Genomic DNA, 20096 nt, shown 5'->3' with positions numbered 1-20096 from the left:
AAGAATTCAATCCAAGGCACAATGTGCTTACTCAGCCACACAGTGTGTCCAGCACTGTGCAGCTTCCTGGGGGTTGAGGAGTACGGGGGTACTGATCTATAGAAGAAACGCCTCTTGAGACATTTCCATGGGTTGGGGAAATAAGATGTTTTGAGAAGTACAATAATTCAGTACTAAAACAAACAACCCTACTACGGTAAACCTTTGAATGAGTTTTGTTCCTATTCTAGTTCCATCTGTGAAGGAGAGACAGTGACACTTACAGGTCTGTTGTGAGGATTGAGTGAGGTGATTTCTAAAGGTACTTATAATAGTGCAAATGATAAAAACTGAGACCTTACCTGAAGCCATCCAGCTGGTTAACTGGTGAAGCAGAGAAGGGTCCCCAGATAATCTGACATCCATGTTTCCTTCTTTACCATCCCAGACTGCCACTGAGTATGTTAGACTGTGATAGAGCCAACACTCAAATGCAATTATCAATGTTTAGAGGTTTCAGTGCTCTTTTTAAACATTTAGAGTCACCTAGAACCTCAACAAATATTTGTGTATTTTCTTTCAGTAGATATTTGATATATTCTGGAGACATAAGATACCACTTGCCCTGCCCCAAAACTCCACATATACAAACATATAAACATCTTTCAGCCTTCTAGTGATATAATTGGCTTTGTCATATTATTTATAAGTTACTGGTGCTATAAAAATTCCAAAGATACTGAGATGATTTCCAGGAAGCAAGATTTGAGAAAAAAGTTTTTTTTTCTTTTTTTTTTGAGTCAGTACCTTAAGAATAACTACAGTTTTAATATGTAGATATTTCCCTCTTTAGAGGAGACATGAGAAATACAGTTAAGAGAAAGCAGGTTTAGGGAGCAGACCAGTTCAAGAGATCCAATAATTATTTCGTAGGAATTGTGGCAGATGGGCCTGGAAAGTGCCTTGTGCTAGATTCTCGGGTATCAGCATCTAGGGTACAAGACAATACTAGAAAAAACTGGGGACATTGGAGTTTCTTAAGTGAAGCAAAAACTTTGGTGATTTAGGAACACCGATCTTTTACTATATTTGGAATATATTACTGTGAGAAAAGAGTAGACACCGGAAGATCACTTGTGCTATGATTACAATGGATCAGATGTGTCGGAGTCAAACTTTTTTCAGGAAAAGCTCTTGTGGATCAGGAAGCTATTTATCATGAGGATCCAGTTAGAATTAAACTTGGATCTCTCTATGAATGAAGCATGGAATCATTTGTATTGCCTTAGAGCATTAAATGGCTCTTCCGAAAATACTGTACTTCATTTCTACGAGTTACAGTGAGTTTAATGTTCATTACTAGGTGCTCATACTCATACCTTGAAAATATTGTACTATGGTGATAGCCTATAACTTCTTCTTTTAATACTGTTGTTGGGTCGTATACACCACCAGGAGATGTGACTGCTAAAATTCGGCATAATATTGGGAGCGTTAATTTAAGCCATAGAGAGCCTTGTAAACTTACAATTGCTTTTTGATGTGTTGGGTTTGCTTTGCAGAGACAAAAAGAAAAAGCTGCAGATCATGTTTATAATTGCTCACCGTGTCAAAAAATCAAAATTTGAACTTTTCAAACATTATTACATCATTAAATTTTAAATAGGATGCAATTCTGACCTCATTTATTAAAATATGAAATAATCATAGAGCACATACTGAAAGAGCACGTGGAATATTGGTCAATTCCGTTAAGTCTAATTTATGGATATACAATCGTATGTCATGTGTATGATTCCTCTACCTCCAGTTGAGGTTTACGTAAAGGAAATATCAGCTTGAATTCAGCTATACCTCTTTTTATTGCGCTTTGCTTTATTTTGCTTCCTAAATACTGCATTTTTTACAGATCTAAGGTTTGTGGCAAACCTGTGTCACACTAGTCCATTGGCCCCATTTCTCCAATAGCATCTGTTCACTTTGTGTCTCTGTCACATTTCAGCAATCCTCTAGTGTTTCGAACTTTTTTCATTATTATTATATTTGTGATGCTCATCCATGATCAGTGATTTTGATGTTATGATTGTAATTATTTTGAGGTGCCATGAACCACACTCACATAAGATGGCAAACTTAATCTATAAATGTTCTGTGTGCTCTGATTGCTCTGTCAACAGGCCATTCCTGCACATTTTTCCCTCTTTTCGGGTCTTCCTGTTCCCTGAGACACAATAATATTGAAATTAGACCAATGAATAACTTTCTAGTGGCCTCTAAGTGTTCAAAAGGAAAAGTAATACATCTCTCCTATTAAAACAAAAGCTAGAAATTAGTAAGCTTAGTGAGAAAGGTAAATCAGAAGCCAAGACAACCCAAAAGCTAGGCCTCTTGCCCCAAACTATCAACCAGATTGTGAATGTGGAGGAAAAGCTCTTGAAGGAATTTAAACATGCTATTCCTGTGAACATACAAATGATAAGAAAGTGAAACAGACTTACTGCTGATACAGAGAAAGTTTAGTGGTCTGGATAGATACTCACAGCAGCCACAACATTCTCTTAAGCCAAAGCCTAAAAACAAAGCAGGATCCTAAATCTCTTCAATTCTATGAAGGCTGAGAGGGGTGAAAAAGCTGCAGAAGAGAAGTTTGGAGCTAGCCGTGGTTGTTCAATGGATTTTAAGGAAAGAATCCATGTTAATAATATCAAAATTCAAGAAGAAACAGCAAATGGTGATATAAAAGCTGCGGCAAGTTATCCAGAAGGTCTAGCTAAAATAATTAATGAAGGTGGCTACTCTAGACAACAGATTTCCAATGTAGACAAGATTTCCTTCTATTGGAAGAAGATGTTATCTAGGACTTTCATGCCTGGAGAGTGGAAGGCCAAGCTTCAAAGGACAGCCTGACTCTCTTATTAGGGGCTATTGTATCTAATGAATTTAAGTTGAAGGCGAGGCTCATTTACCATTCTGAAAATTCTGGGGCTCTTAAGAATTGTGCTAAATCCACCTGCCTATGCTCTGTAAATGGAACAACAAAGCCTGGATGACAACACATGCGTTTACAACATGGTTTACTGAATATTTTAAGCCTACTGTTGAGACATACTGCCCAGAGAAAAAAATCATTTCAAAATATTACTGCTCTTTGTCAATGCATCTGGTCACTCAAGAGCTCTGGTGGAGAGTCACAGCAAGATTAATGTTTTCATGCCTGCTAGCACAACATTTATTCTGCAGCCCATAGGCCAGAGAGTAATTCTGACTTTCAAGTCTTATTTAAGAAATTCATTTTATAAGGCAATAGTTGCCATAGATAGTGACTCCTCTGACACAACAGGGCAGTCAGCTAAAAACCTGGAAGGGGTTCACCATTCTAGATGCCACTAATCACGTATGTGATTCATGGGAAGAGGTCAAAATACCAACATTAGTAGGAGTTTGGAATAAGTTAATTCCAACCCTCATGGATGAGTTGAAGGGGTTCAAGATTTCAGTGGAGAAAGTAACTACAGATGTGGTGGAAATAACAAAGGAACTAGAATTAGAAGTGGTGCCATGACTGATTTTTGCAATTTGATAAAAATTGAATAGATGAGTAGTCACCTCTTATGGATGAGCAAAGAAAGTGGTTTTTTGAGATGGAATCTACTCGGGGTGAAGATGCTGTGAAAATTATTGAAATGAAAATCAAGAATTTGGGACATTACATAAACTTAGTTGAAAGAGCAGCTGCAGAGTTTGAGAGGACTGACTCCAGTTTTTTGTTTGTTTGTTTCTTTTGGTTTGGTTTGGTTTGATTTTTTTCTGACTCCAGTTTTGAAAGAAGTTCTACTGTGGGTAAAATTTTATCAAATATTATCACGTGCTACAGAGAAATTGTTCATGAAAGGAACAATCAATCAATGCAACAAACTTCATTATTGTCTTATTTTAAGAAATTGCTGCAGCCACCGAAGCCTTCAGCAACCACCACCAATCAGTCAGCAGCCATCAACAGAAAGGCAAGACCGTCTACCAGCAAAAAAAGATTTCAACTTGCTGAAAGCCCAGATAATGCTTAGCACTTTGGGGCAAGAAAATACTTTCAAATTAAGATATGTTGCATAATGTTTTTGGACACTTACTAGATGATAATGCAGTGTAAACATAACTTTTATATGAACCAGGAAAATAAAAAGTTCATTTAACTTGCCTTATTACAATATTCACTTTATTGAGGTGCTCTAGAACTGAACCTACAATATCTCCAAGGTGTGCTTATACTCTTTCATTTAATATTTCATTCTATTTTATTTATTCTCTAGAACTTAGTGAGTTTTTGGAATATCACATACATTTAGATGTAAAATAGGTGTTGAGAACTGTATCCAATGTGTATGACTTAAACGAGACTGTATAGCTAAATATATATATAAGTATCCAGTTATTTTATCAACTTATGCAAAATATTTTACTCTTACCTATGTTTTATAAAACATAATTTGCATATTTATTTCCTTGACTACAAAATAAAGTATGAGATGTGGAGACCAAGAAAAAAACTATTAAATAAAAAAAAAATGTTTGAAAATCTATTGTCCTATATAACCCTCACACAATCTGACCAACTACTCATTGCAGTTTTGCCTTGTGCGGTATGTACAAGCCATTCTCTGTTTAAATACTTGCTTTAAATCTATACTTTAGCAATCAGGTGTAGATTAGTGTTCTTCTTTTGAATAGACTCTAGACACTACATTACAAAGAGTGTAGAACCTGGACTTTGAACAATGAGCCAGGACACAAGTTAACAGATTCCTTTTGTTCTTTACTCAGTGGTAAATCTAGCATAGTTATTAATTCTGGATAATAAATAAGAATATAATTATGCATGTGGCTGGCACTCCCTGTAGATACATTTGTTGTGTGGAGACAAGTCTATGGATCCAGATTCAAAAGCCTCAACTGGGGATCCAGATGAATAATTTTAGTACCTTATATGTGGGATAAATTTTGATTGATAAATTAATATTTGCCCATGTATGAATGGTTCTGCATGGTCTAGAATTAATCGTTTGTACTAAAGAACAATCTTAATACTGCATTTATAGATCTGCAGGTCTGTTAATGTGAACGAAGGTATAATGAGTGGTAAACCATCTTTGGCAGCATCTACATATCCCATGTATGATATTGCTATAATTTCCTATTTCATAGATTCAGTTATCTGGTGGCTCAAATATTCTAATATCTGAAAGAGATATGGGATTCCACTATCACCTAGGGAAGGAGACTTTTCTACAGCATTTATGATTGTCTCCCGTATTAAATTATGATGTTTAAACTAAGTCATCTTGCCTTTCCCCTTTGGACTCCAACACAATTTTTATCAGATTGTCATGAAATTTAGGTTTGTGAGAATTAATAGACCCAAAATAAAACTAATAGTAGTTAAAACTGAGCACAAGTAGAATTTGTTATTGACTACATATTCATGGAAGATTTATTGGTAAAATTTGATCCCGGACCTAGGAAATTTTGACTTAGTTAAAACAAATCTATAAAATTAAAAAAAAATCACAGTAACATAAAATATGATCAGGAAACCTTGAGATGAACCCCAAAATGATGAATGAATTAAGTTTTATAATGAAATGCACATGCAATGAAAACAATTCCAGTAAGATACAAGTGAAAATCAAAATATTGGAGTATAACTGTATTGAATGAAACATGAATCAAGGAATTTAAAATTATTTAATTAAATGAACTCTAGAAAATAAAATTGCTAATGTTCTATCAGTGATGGCATAATTCATTCAAATTTGTTTGTTTGTCATTATTTAAAAAATGTTTTCTCGGTTAAAGCCCTAGGGTCATAAATATCTATCTGTTCACAAAAAGGGGGCTCAAGCGGGCAGGATAAAAATATTTTCTACCCTTCTCATGTGCAACATCATGATGTAAGAGACTTCTTTTTCATCATGCTCATGCTCAGTAATGGCCAAATTATTTTCTTTTTGTTATTTTTTTTCTTTTCCCTGCATTTGCTTAATCATCCGTATGAATGCATCTTTTTCATGAGTTAATTGTATATGAACATCACAGTGGTTGTGTGGGTTGAGTTAGCTCTTACCCCATATTATCACCCATAAAAATGAAACAAGTTGCCAGCGGAATCATGCAGAGTAGATGGCCCAGCCAGGTTAGAAACATAAGCTAATCTAATTCATTTTCTCAGTATTCCACAACCGTAAATGGAACATACTGATAATCATTGACCTTAAACAGTCCACCCATACAAGAGTGTTCTCTGTTATTGTAATTGGTGGTTAATGATACTCATCTTTCTTGAAATGGCTGGAGGCTATGCCGTATCACCAGTCTTTTGTGAATCTCCTTAACTTCATAGTTCTTTGTCCAAAGCCTTATAATTGGAAGCACATAGGACCAGGATTCAGAAGAACTAGATCTTCGGGTGCCTGGCTGGCTCAGTCAGTAGAGCACAGGACTCTTAATCTCTAGGTCATGAATTCAAGTTCCACAACTGAGTTTAGTGCCTGCTGAAAAATAATAAATATAAAATAAAATAAAATAATAAAATAAAATAATAAAATAAAATAAAATAAAATATAAAGTAAAATAAAATAAAATAAAATAAAAATAAAATAAAATAAAATAAAATAACCAGGTCTTTGTAGCATTGTGTGAATGTGTGTGTGGAATTCCATTTCTCTGAACCTCAATTTATTTCCTTGTGTGTAAAATTAGGATGATCCTGTGTACTCTGTTTATTTTACAAAGCAGCTTTATGAACTAAGAATGACAAAATAATAAGCTTCTAGGGATTAATGGCAATATCTTCATCCTTTTTAAAAAAAAAAAAAAAAAGCTACAGTAACTGTTGTAATGCCAGACACATAACGTGGTAGGATAGGAAGAGCAAAGGAGATAAAATTTGACAAAACATGAAATACAATCTTCTATGAAGAATACAGGTGTAATTATTTTCATTGGTGATTATCATTCCTTATCTGAAAGATTATCCTTCCTTTCTTGTTTTTCCCCTAGGACCACTGAGGTTTCTGTCCCAGACAGATTCTGTCACAGGCTTTATGGGGGACACGGTCCTACTCAAGTGTGACGTCATTGGGGAGCCCATGCCAACCATACATTGGCAGAAAAACCAACAAGACCTGCCTCCCATCCCAGGAGACTCCCGGGTGGTGGTCTTGCCCTCTGGAGCCTTGCAGATCAGCAGACTTCAACCAGGGGACATTGGAATCTATCGGTGCTTAGCCCGGAATCCAGCCAGCTCAAGAGCGGGAAATGAAGCAGAAGTCAGAATTTTGTCAGGTATGGCTGTGCTCTTTCTTTGCTTCAGAATTATGTTCTTTGGAATAGTTTGAACCACGACTTTCCCTTTCGCAAATGCTTTGTAATGGTCTTTAAGTTCTGGGGTTTTGTTTTCATATGCATTTTCTTTCTTTCTTTCTTTCTTTCTTTCTTTCTTTCTTTCTTTCTTTCTTCTTTCTTTCTTCTTTCTTTCTTTCTTCTTTCTCTTTCTTTTTCTTTCTTTCTTTCTTTCTTTCTTTCTTTCTTTCTTCTTTCTTTTTCTTTCTTTCTTCTTTTCTTCTTTTTTCTTTCTTTCTTTCTTTTTCTTTCTCTTTCTTTCTTTTTTTCTAAATGAACCATTCAATGAGGCTATGCCAAAAGCTTTTCTTATTCTTCCCAGTCTCATAGTGGAAGTTTTCAGAGAAACACATATTTTCCTTATAGTTGGCTTCATTTATGGATGCATTCACTCATCCCATTAATATGCAATGAGTGCTTCTTTGTGTAAAGATCGCTGGTAAGCATCATTATTGTATTGTTTTATTTTCCTCTGATAACATTATAAGAGGTAGTGACAATTATCCCCATTTTCCAAGGATGAAGGTGGGGCTCTGCAAGATAAAGAACCTTCCCCAGATTAATACTGGACATTCATTTACTCATCGATTGATATACTCATTTCTGAGAAGCATTATGCTAAGTGTAGGGATGTAGTAATGATTAAGACTGACACAGAGCCTGGCTTATTAGAGTTCTAGGTGAATATGGACGTGTAAGTCATTACAATAAAGTGTGACTATTGTTAGTATGGTAAGGAACATTGTTTCTCTCTATGTCTTACCTTCTTTTCTCTCCACTGGCACATCTAAGACTCTGGGATCCTTTGCCTCTCCTAAATAACCCAGGTTAGACTGGAGATTTTCTAACATCTCTTCTCTTCCAATAACTGCTACTATCTTCTATCTATGTAATATCTACTTTCTCACTTAGTGACACTTGTAGAGTTTGCAAAGACTCACTTCTGAACATCACAAAGAAGGCACACACTTGAGTAGTTGTGGCAGGCTAACTATCAAAGCATTGATGTTGGCTTTTGTCTTGGCTTGTGGAGTGTAGTTATCAAAGTCCTTGAGCTAGGTAGAGGGTAACATTTCTAAGTCACTTCAAAAGTGCACTGGCAATTTAAACATTTCCAGCTACTTTGATAAGGACATCTCTGAAACCTCTTCTAATTCTTTTGTGTACTCTCTCTTCCATCAGTCACAGGGATTCTGACATAAATGTGTCAATAACCATCAGCACCACTGTTTCTTTCCATCCACTAGGCAGTGACAGATGCAAATATAGCATTTATTCCCAACACACACATGCATTTATTTAGGCATCCATTAGATACACAAATATTTTTAAATATTTATATTCATATGTCCTTAATAATGCATCTAAGTCAATCAGATGGGAAGCCTAGGTAAGCCACATAGAAAATTGGCAAGACTATGTTAGCCTATCTTAATATGACTGAAAGGTCTGTTTCCAGAGGTATTAAGGGATAAAATTGGACTAATTAAATATTAAATGTGAAATGGAAGTTTTGAAAGACACAGAGACATAATCATCAAATCACTATTTACATTTATTTATTCACCTTGTAAGATACATTTGCATTGTAATCTGTGGAGATTTATTAAAGCCAAATTTCATATTGTTAGTTTGGCTAAGTCAAAAATATGTTGGGGTACTTTGGAGATGTGTGGATATTTTTTTATCTGAATGGAAACTGAAATTTTTTGAAGTCATTATAGTTAATGATAAATTTTCTCCAAGTTCTGTTAATTCAAATATAAACTTAAGAAAAGTTTGAAGGTGGGCTAATAAACATACATACACACACATACACACACATTATTGCCATACTTGGTTACACCTGTCTCACATGCTATTGACCACATAAGGATCTGCTAAAGGAGCATATGTTTGTCCCGTTTATCCTTGACTTTGCAAGTTGGTTTCGAGGTCAAATACACAGATCCACAACGAGCACAAAATTGAGTGAGAGAATGAATGATTGGATGGATGGAGGTCAATCTCAGTTTCTTTTAATTGCCACTTATGGTTTTCTCATTTTTTAAATCTAGCTAATCCTTTCTGAATCAATTTCTGTTTTCTGTAAGTATCAATCTAAGGAAGTAATAAATTACATAGATAGATGACCCACTCTCTATTCTTGTGCTTATTTAATCAGGTAGGATGGAGTGAATTAAAATAGGAAACCATCAAATTATTAATATCTCTTATAAGCATCAAAGTGGTACCCAAATGGTCACCACTCTTTAAAAAGATATATCTCCTTCATGATCATTTAAGCACCATCTTGACTGATGATGTTATCTGTTTTTGTGAAACACATGAAACATAAATGTTAATGTGTGTAGAGAGTCATCTAGTACTAATTAATATATAATCTGATATTCTATTCAGGTTTATGTAAAATAAAAATTGCCCCTTTTATATATTAAGTGCTCATGCTTGAATGTCACCAAGTAACTGAGATCCATTAAATTCAGATTTTAAGAATCAAATAGTTCTTTTGAGATGTTGCTTTTCAACAAGCAATGTCAGTCTATTTATTAAGTAAATAAATATCCTTATTCAACAAAATTTGACTGAATTTTATATGCATGTCATCGTGCTGGTTGCTAGGAATACAAGCTCAGGAGACTGTGCCCTAAAACAGCAATAGCGTAGTGGGGAAAACAGGCAAAGCAAGTAGACTGTGCTGTAAAGGAAGAAACAGAGTGGCATTCCCTCACATAAAGAGAAACACCAGGTGCCAATTTTGAAAAGCAAGGAAGTGTACACCAGGACAAAAGAGCAGCACCAGCACAGCATAGAGAAAGGAGACATAATAGCTTTTCAGGGGACCTGAACTAAGTCTTTTTAACTGGGTCATAGGGCACCAGGAGGGTAGGAGCAGACAGACTGGAAGTATGGGAGATAAACTGAAGGGAGGCAGATAAGATAGGATGTGCGGCATTAACCTGGAGGGAATTAACCCATAGTGGCTACTGAAGTAGCATCAGACAGGGTACAGAAATGAAGACGAGGGAGGAGATCTTAATTAAGGATAGGTCTCGGAAGCATATCACATAAGGCGTATGAGGGAGAGGATGGGGTCCAGGCTCAGTAAAGGCTAGGTGGTGGTATTTAACCGGAGACTGGGTATGGAATAGTGGTGCTATTGTGTTCAAAATAAATTGCAGATTTTTAAATGAGATTTCCCCATAACATTTTATATTTTCTAGATTAAATGAATAATTATTTCATTCAAAGGTAGGGAAATCAGTAATTGATTAATGTTTTAAGACAGAAATTGAATTACTGTTTATGAGGAATTGTACATTTTTAACAGAGTAAGTTGATATTAAATTGTTGTAAAGGTTTTTGTTTTTGGTTTTGGTTTTTTTTTAATATTGATAATACATCACTAAGTAATTTTCAGATGGTTTAAGGTATTTTGTTGCATGTGATGGGGAACGAGGTATTGAGGGGCCACCAGGATTGTCAAGTTCACTTTATTCAGTTCTCATAACGTCTGAGTGCCAAGCAGTAGATTGAATTGCTGAATTATAAATCTGCTTTGGGCACTAAGGTTGACTAAAATAACTGGCCCATACACTGAAACTCTTATTTCAGTTTTCTTAATGGCCTAATTGAATTGATCAATTGGTAATTGAATCTATTGTTCATTCTTTTAACTGCAATTAAATGACTCTGGGTCCTGGGTAGACCTGAACTCTAAATATCTGTACAATTAGAAGCACAGGCTTTTAATGGAATCAATTAGACTAAAGTATATTTTGAATGATTTTTCTCTATTATATTTATTTTTATTGAAATGTATTTTAACAGAAACATTTCAAAATTCATATTATTTAAAGGAAAACTATTTTTTTCAGTTTTCAAACAGTTTCAGAATTGTGTTCAACACAAAGAATTTATTATTGATGGATACATGAAATTTTTTAATGTGACTAAATACTGCTTATATTACAAAGTTAATTATATTTTGCTACCATTTCTTTTATAATTTCTGCAGAATAATAGTTTGTAAAAAAAAAGCAAAGAAGACACATTCTCTGTTTTTAAATTTACCATTGATCCAGACAGTTAATTCATGTAGCCGTATGATTAACATAAGGTAGGGAATGGTAAATTCAGGTAAACTTATCTAGTTCCAAATCAGCACAGACAAAGAATAAGTCATTTCTAGGTGGAAAATTTGCAGCCTCTGTAGAGATGATTCCTTTGCTAGATATTCTGGAATAACCATTTATAGAATGATAGCAGATATAAATCTGGAATGAGAAGCTGAACCTATTTTTTTGGAGAACCTTGAGTCTTATGCCTAGGAACATAGACTTGATTCTATTCCCTTTATTGATGGTTGGGAATCCTTGAAGGTTTTTGAGTAATATATTTCATGATATAAACATACACAAAGAAAAACAGAAATAAGAAAGTGAAGAGCAATTGGATTAATGTATTACTGATATTTTTGTATCATACTTAATGTTTTCACTGCATGAAAGGATTTTCTCATAGTTTGCCTTTTTTAAGACTAGTTTTAAATAAAACTAGTTCTTACATCATGCTATAAATAGAATGCTATTAACCTTCATGGATCTAAGTTGGATAAAATGATTTCTTCTTCTCTCTTATATGTAATAGAAAAGAATGAAATATAAGAATATATTATATTTGAATGATGTGAAGTCCACATTTCCTAAGTATTATATCAGATTTAATTCAGATTGCATGAAGGAGTCAGCATGTGGACTACCACAGTCCGTTTCATATTGAGTTAATATTGATCAATTGAACTATTATTATAATAAGTGGCTAAAAGCACAGAATATGACACTAGACTAAGTACAAATCTCAGTCCTACCACTTACGAGTGGTACAATTTAGGGCAATTTACTTAATCTAAATCTTTATTTATTTTACAAAATGTAGAGAATAATGTCACATATTTCTTAGGGTGGTTGTGAAGTTTTAACTTAAGAAGCAAATTCAATGTCTGGAATCGCTAAGTCCTTAGCAACTGTTGTAATTACTTTAGTATTTTAGAAATTCCAGTCTTAAAGAATTTGATTCTCATGTGAAGACTATTTATCTGAGATAAGATTCTCTTTCTGCCTCTCTCTCTCTGTCCCTCCTCCCCACACTCCCCATATTCTCTCTCTCTCTCAAATAAATAAATAAATAAATAAATAAATAAATAAATAAATAACAAATAAATTGAGTGGTACCTGGGTGCCTGAGTCAGTTGAACGGCTGACTCGATTTCAGCCCAGGTCATGATCTTGGAATCCTGGGATCAAGTTTCATACTCAATGCAGAGTCTACTTGAGGATTTCTCTCCTTCTCCCTCTGCCTCTACCACCACTTGCTCTCTCTCTCTCTCTCTCTCTGCAAAATAAATAAATAAATCTACAAACCCCACAAAACTATAAGCCATACTAAGGCACAGTCATTAAGTGTCAAAAATCAATTTCATAAACTATGAGATTATCCTCTTTTAAATTAATTTAGAAAATAATGGTTTTAAGCTGGTTTATATTGTCATAAAAAGCACACCAAAAGGAAATAGGATGCCTTTTATTATATACAACTGATGTAGTGAAATGACCAATTTCTATATCATGATGCACTCCACCCCCTAGCTCTCTACCATGATAGCTTTAGCTTGCCCTCTTTGAGAATCAGGGGTGGGCAGAGGATGGAAGTAAATGAACAATCATGCTATATTAGAATTACTTATTGTAAGTCAGGTCTTTTAACTAATGTGAGATAGTAGAGATAATCAGTGTTTCATATGGGGTTGATGAAATCCCATTCAAGTGTAATAAAGTTTATATATTAGTAAGCCTAAGCTGACTTGCAGTGGATACATAGACAATATCCCTTTGATTCTTGAATTCGTTAAAAAAAAAAAAAATCTTCATCTTTCAGTGCTTTTTTTGGAGGCATCTATCTAGTCCAGAATTCCAAGTTAAAAGTATTTGAAATACTGGGGAATCTATTACATTCTTCTTGCCATGCCTATCATTCTAATATCACTAGTGATCACTCTCTCACCAGTTCCACCAATTTTTCTATTTTCATTCTTGACCTTGAGTGATATTAGATATTGTTTATGTGATCTCTTAACTCCCATCCCCTGATATGTTGCTATTTCATATAAGGTCAAAAGCAAAAACAGTCTACTTAGGATTGTCCTCTATAAGAAGGAATGAAGACTCCTTGAAAAAGAATCTTTATTTTCCCAGGAGTCTTTTAGGGCTGATATATGGTCAGCTCTGCATTTACTAGGAATACGACACTTAACAGCCCCAGGGCAGGCGTCTAAAGGGTCTCGCAATCTGCCCCGACTCACAAATAAGAGGCTTTCTCTGAGCATGTGTAGAAGCCAAGCCTATAACCTATGAGTGCAAAAGTCACAAAAATCAATGAAGGGACTGGTACAGTTTATTCCTAGAGCATAAAAAAGACATATTTAGTCATGAGCTATGGGCGTTACCTTAATTTTTAAACATTGGCCCAGAAAATAACCCAAGTCCTTTTTTTTTCATTCTTTAACAAAAACAACAGGTAGAATAAATAATTTGCTAGAAAAAAATTAAATGCTACTGTGTGCATTTATATAAATTATGAAGATTTCTGGGTTCTCTAAACTAACTTTGACATATCATAATGACAGCATTTGTTTTCTGAGACTCTACTGTCAGCTGTGACATTACCAAAAAAAAAAAAAATAATTCTATAAATGAAAAACCACTTCCTTCAACCCTGCTACAAAATGAAACTGATAGACTCAAAATTTGCCTGTGAGACAGAAGGGCTATAGCCATATGCCAATGATAAGAATAGACACTCTGCTTTCTTCTTCCAAACTCTATCTACAAATAGCAGTATGTGTGTGTACATGGAGAAAGAAAGAGGAAATATGAACAGATGTAGGAATATTTACAGAGAGGGAATGTCATTTTTAGTACTGAATTGCTGTAAATGAGGAAGGGAAGTAATAGAATCATGGAGTGATGACTACTAGCTCCTGAGAAATGGTTCTCTTCTCTGTTCAAAGCTTCTTGGCTTTTAGCCAGATGGAGGTTTTTTTTTATTATTATTAAATAAATTTTGACTCCTATGATCAGTCTGGATTAGGCTGGTTTTTAATAAAAGACACTCTAAACACAGAGTTAGAAGGAGTTTGATGGAATTTTTCACTCGGAGCACATATTATTATACCTGCTTGTGTTTGAAGACAACAAGGTACCTGCTGAATTTCCTGAAACAGAACTAGATGGGGGATGGCTAAGGAGCCAGCAGGTGAACAGTTGGTTAGCTTGAATTTGAGGATGCAGACAGGGAACTCACTCTGTGAAGTTAAATTAATTTGTAACTCTTATGCCTGGGAAGAAATCAAAGAGAATATCCCACTGTAGCCTGCAGTGTCCTTTCATTTCCAATTAGAAAAAAAGTGTTTGATATTCCATTGAGGCAGGCATTTAATAAAGAAAACCAGAGTATACAACAAGAAAAAAAATATTTTGCATTCAGAAAGCATAAAAATTAAAAGCAAGTATTGGTTATTTTGAGGAATATAGTTATTAAGCTGTGAAAACTGGTATTTTTTTTCTTGCTGACACAGATGCCAACAGTTCATAATTAAATTTCTGCCTGCCTCAGTTATTCTTTAGATTTAGCCATGTAAGTTTAGTGTTACCCAGGAAAATGGCCCCATGAAAAGAAAGTCATTGTCATCACAGGGTGAGCATGCATTCTGCTATGCATAGGATTAGTTCAGGCACATCTAACGTCCTAAAATAATGATAAAGAGATTTACTTTCCACTCTAAAATGTACCCATCCAGGGCAGCCCGGGGGGCCTCAGTGGTTTAGCGCCTGCCTTCGGCCCAGGGCGTGATCCTGGAGACCCGGAATTGAGTCCCACATCAGGCTCCCTGCGTGGAGCCTGCTTCTCCCTCTGCCTGTGTCTCTGCTTCTCTCTCTCTCTCTCTCTCTCATGAATAAATAAATAAAATCTTTAAAAAAAATTTGTACCCCTCCAATGTTGGATAATATATGTAGTGAGTCTGATTACCTATAATGAGGTAAGACAAAATCATGTGGCCTTGACATATTTGGGGAAATCTGGGAATGCAAAGTCAATTTTAGCTTCCAACTAGCCTCACAGACTCAGGTAATTTGGCCACTGTAACATCTAATAGAAATATTTTTATTGAAATGCCCTAGAATGGAAAGCACTCTCTCTACTTTCACCAGCGTGCCTTCTCTATGACTCTGGCTAGTGGGCTCTGAAGACAGTTGAGTTCTTATTTCTAAACATGTGAAGTGTAGGTAAATGTGTCAGGTTATATGATCCAAGATGCTTCTTGACTTTTAATAATCTTTTACTGAAAGACAGTGACTGGGAATACTGAAGTTTTTCAATCCCTTCACAAATGAAAGTCGTAGTAATAATAGTAATAATAATAATAATAATAATAATAATAATAATAATAAAATAGCAATAAGAAGAATAAAGAGGAAGAATGACATTTACCTTTTTTTAATTTTTTTTTTTTTTAAGTAGGCTCTGTGCCCAGCATGGAGTCAAAGCAGGGCTTGAACTCATGATCCTGAGATCAAGACCTGAGCTGAGACCAAGAGTCAGACACTTAATCGACTAAGCCCCCCAGACCTCTCCTACTTTATCAATTTCTACTTCGAGGATGCAGAACTATTCCCATTTGAAAGGAAATAGGCTTCTTGAATGTCTCAGAATATAGGCTAATTTGTTGACACTGTCTACATCACTTCTGAAAGTATGGTCTAGAGACTCAGTGTTTCTCAAGATGCTTTTATGTGATCTGCAGACTCAAGCCTATTTTAATGATAATACAATATTTCTGGTATTGTTTCACCATGTTGACTAAGAATATCTTTCATGAAACAATGAAAATTATCAACTTTATTAATTCTTAATCGTTAAGTTCATAATTTTTTTAATATTCTGAATATCAAAAGAGAAAACACTTAGGAAAGATGTCTAAATACATTATTTTTTAAATTTTTGTGATCATTTGAGTTTCAAGCTGAATTAGCTACTTTTTTATATGGAATACCATTTTTACTTGAAAGGGCAATCAACAGAAAAACTGTAGCTATTCAGACTTGGGTACTACTAGTTAGACGTTTCTCAAAAATGAACAAAGTGAGCCAGTCAGTTTAAGGAAAATAGTATCTGCTGCCAAGGATGAAATTCAAGCTTTTAAGTTAAAATTAGAAATTTGGAAAACTTGTAACTGCCACTAGGAACTTGACAACATCACAACATTAAAAGGCCTTTCTGATGGGATTGATGGTGATACTAACAAATGGGATTTTTTAATAACTGTATAATGACATGTGTCAACGTTGGGAAGATCTGTCTAATTCTCTGTGCCATCCCAAATGACCACAGATTGTTGTGACAGCATCACACATGGGTAACAGATCTATTCAAAACGTAAGATAAGACCAACAGATTTTTATATCACAGTGTGAAATTTCATCAATATGAGGTCAGATTCTACATTACAACTAACTTTTAAGAAACTACTTATTGGCATGGTGTTAAAAGATAAAGTCTACAATTATTTGAAAAGGCTATTAAAATACACCTTCTTTTTCCAGCTACATATCTAACATCAGATTATTTTCACATAATTCAACCAAATTAACATATCAGAACAAAGTTAATACAGAAAGTAACACAACAGTCTAGTTATTCTCTATTAAATCATTTGTTAAAAATTTTATAAAACTGGATGGCTCAGTGGTTGAGCATCTGCCTCAGGCTCAGGGCGTGATCCAGGGTCCTGGGATCGAGTCCCACATCGGGATCCCTGCAGGGAACCTGCTTCTCCCTCTGCCTGTGTCTCTGCCTCTCTGTGTCTCTCATGAATAAATAAATTAAAAATCTTTAAAAATTTTTTCACAAAACTTAAGGTGCCTACCTGGCTCAGTCAGTAGAACATACAACTCTTGATCTTGGGGTTGTGAATTTGAGCCCCACGCTGGGTATAGAGATTGCTTAAAAATAAAATCTTTAAAAAAATGTACAAAGAAGTGAAGTAATACCCCTTTTCTTACTAATATTTTTGTTTTGAAAAATATAGTTTTAAAAATATATATATTATGGTAAGTTGTGAATAAATAATCAATAGATATCTTAAAAAGTCTTTCAATTTTGACTTTTAATATGGTAAATATTTATAGCTGTAACCTATATAAACAAAAGTTCTTTGGGGTCCTCAATAATTTTTAAGAGTACAGTGGTTCCTAAAACCAAACAGTTGGGAGATTCACTGTCTCATCATTATCCATTCTCCGAATGATTGTAAGTCAGTCCTCTCCAACTCAGATAAAAGATCAAGCTAAATAGGCCAAATTATCCATTTAAAAAGTTAGAAAGGGAGGAAGGAAAGGAAGGCAGGCAGGCAAGTAGGAAGAAAGGAAAGCATAAACAAAGGCAGGACATTGCCATAGGGTGTTTTTGCACTTTAAATGCAATCTTTGTAGAGGCACCTGGGTGGCTCAGTGGTTGAGCATCTGCCTTTAGCTCAGGTCCTGACCCGGGGTCCTGGGATCGAGTCCCACATTGGGCTTCCTTGCATGGAGCCTGCTTCTCCCTCTGCCTGTGTCTCTGCCTTTCTCTCTCTGTATCTGTCATGAATAAATAAATAAAATCTTTAAAAAAAAAAAAGAAAAAAACAATCTGTCTGTGTCAGAGATCAGTATACCTGTAATGACTCTTTCCCCTCTAGTTACTACCCTCTTGCTCTCTGAGGAGGATTAGTTCTTTTACCACCAGGATGACAATGAGATCAAGTCAGATGGAGAATCATGTCAATATTCCCCGTTCCCCAACAGGAAGAAGCTAAACTAGGTTTTAGTCTAAGCAAATCAGACTGCTAATAACCAATTAAGAAAAGTCATTGCATAATTTTTTGCGTTCATTTCCATGACCATCATATTAAACAGATCTGCTTTTCTTTAGTCCTTTTTTTTAAAGATTTTATTTATTTATTCATGGGGGGGTGTAGAGACACAGGCAGAGGGAGAAGTAGGCTCCATGCAGGGACCCCGATGTGGGACTCGATCCCGGGTCTCCAGGATCATGCCCTGGGCCAAAAGTGGCACTAATCCGCTGAGCCACCCGGGCTGCCTTTCTTTAGTCTTTAATGAAAAAAATTGACAGAAAAAAATCCATTTTTCTTGGTGTGAATTTAAAGCTATTGCCAAATATATTTTCTCGAGCCTACCCTTGCATTTTCTTCTCATTTTTATTTTAAAACGTATAGCACATATATAAAAGCATATGGAACGTATATGCAGTTTAAAACATAAAAATGAAATGACCATTTGTATACCCATCACCCAGTTTATGAAATAAGAGTATTACAAACTGGTATTCTCATGCCATTTCCTGTGATGAAATCATACTCATTAATTAACTGGAAACATTTGCCATGTTTTATTAATTGAACAATTTCATTTGGATTGGTATAGTCAGTGCCCATATAGCAAGAACAAAATGATTTTTATGAATATTTCCTAATTCCATCATAGACCCATTAAAATCAATTTAGTCAACAAAAGTCATGACCTAAAATTTCGAGTTTACTTTTTCCAGAGCTTTTCCATCTATACAATTTTAGAGCCTAGAGAGAAAACTTTCATCTGCTCTTGAATATATGTCTGTGTTTTATTTATTTATTTTTAAGATTTTATTTATTTATTCATGAGAGACACAGACGGAGAAGCAGAGACACAGGCAGAGGGAGAAGCAGGCCCCATGCGGGGAGCCCAATGTGCGACTGGATCCCAGGACTCTGGGGTCATGCCCTGAGCCGAAGGCAGATGCTCAATGGCTGAGCCACCCAGGTGTCCCTATGTCTGTGTTTTAATCATTAACTTTTATAATTTATTTTGTTCCTTGTATAATGTCATCCACCTTACACTAGAATTTAACATAACTCTATACTCTAAAAATGGTATATATTCTTATAAAAACTTTTGAAAATAGAGAAAAATCCAAAGATGTGAATAAGACCCACTCATGATTGTGTCACACAAAAATAACCTTGGCAATTATATCTCCATCTTCTCTATTTTAAAACACAAATCTACTTTCTTGAGACTCCTCTTTAAACACACACACACACACACACACACACACACACATTTTAGGCAAGAAAAATAAGGCAAATATATATTGCTACATAACAAAACACTCCAAAATTAGTGACTTGAAATAATTTATTATCTCTTACAATCCTGCAGTGTACCTCAGCAGTTCCTCTCCTGGTTTCACTTTGGCTTCCTTGTGTGTGCTTTGCTGAAGTGGAAGGTTCAAGAGGGCCTTAATCACAAGTCTGTTAATTAGTGCTGGTTTTTGGCTTGAGGGGGCTTAGTTGTCCTCCATGTGCCTTCTTTAAGTAGCTAGACTGAGATGCTTAGTCTCAGAAAGAGTCATGGCGGAAACCATAAGACCTCTTGAGGCCTTGGCTCCGGAGCTCATGCAGTATGACACTTACCATAATCTGTTGGTCAAAGCATAACACCGGGCCAGGCCAGATTTAAATCATAGGGAACTAGACCCTTCATTCTGGATTAGAGGAACTCTAAACAATTTGTGATCATATTAAATCCATCATAACGTTATAGAACATATGAACTAGGGATCCCTGG

General features: G+C 35.2%; 1 protein-coding gene across 5 annotated transcripts in view; it reads left to right on the top strand.

Annotated features, from left to right (window-relative positions):
- Window positions 1-20096, top strand: part of DCC (DCC netrin 1 receptor) — a 1087181-nt gene that overhangs the window by 490802 nt on the left and 576283 nt on the right. For all 5 annotated transcript variants that reach the window (XM_038525972.1, XM_038525971.1, XM_038525970.1 and 2 more), the window contains one exon: window positions 7033-7317. In XM_038525972.1, coding sequence (XP_038381900.1) covers window positions 7033-7317 — 285 coding nt within the window. The remainder of the gene's footprint in view (window positions 1-7032; window positions 7318-20096) is intronic.

The sequence above is a fragment of the Canis lupus genome, chromosome 1 (genome assembly GCF_011100685.1).
Source record: "Canis lupus familiaris isolate Mischka breed German Shepherd chromosome 1, alternate assembly UU_Cfam_GSD_1.0, whole genome shotgun sequence".
NCBI lineage: Eukaryota > Metazoa > Chordata > Mammalia > Carnivora > Canidae > Canis > Canis lupus.
The sequence above is the reverse complement of the archived record's forward strand: the minus strand, read 5'-3'. Positions and strand labels throughout refer to the sequence as shown.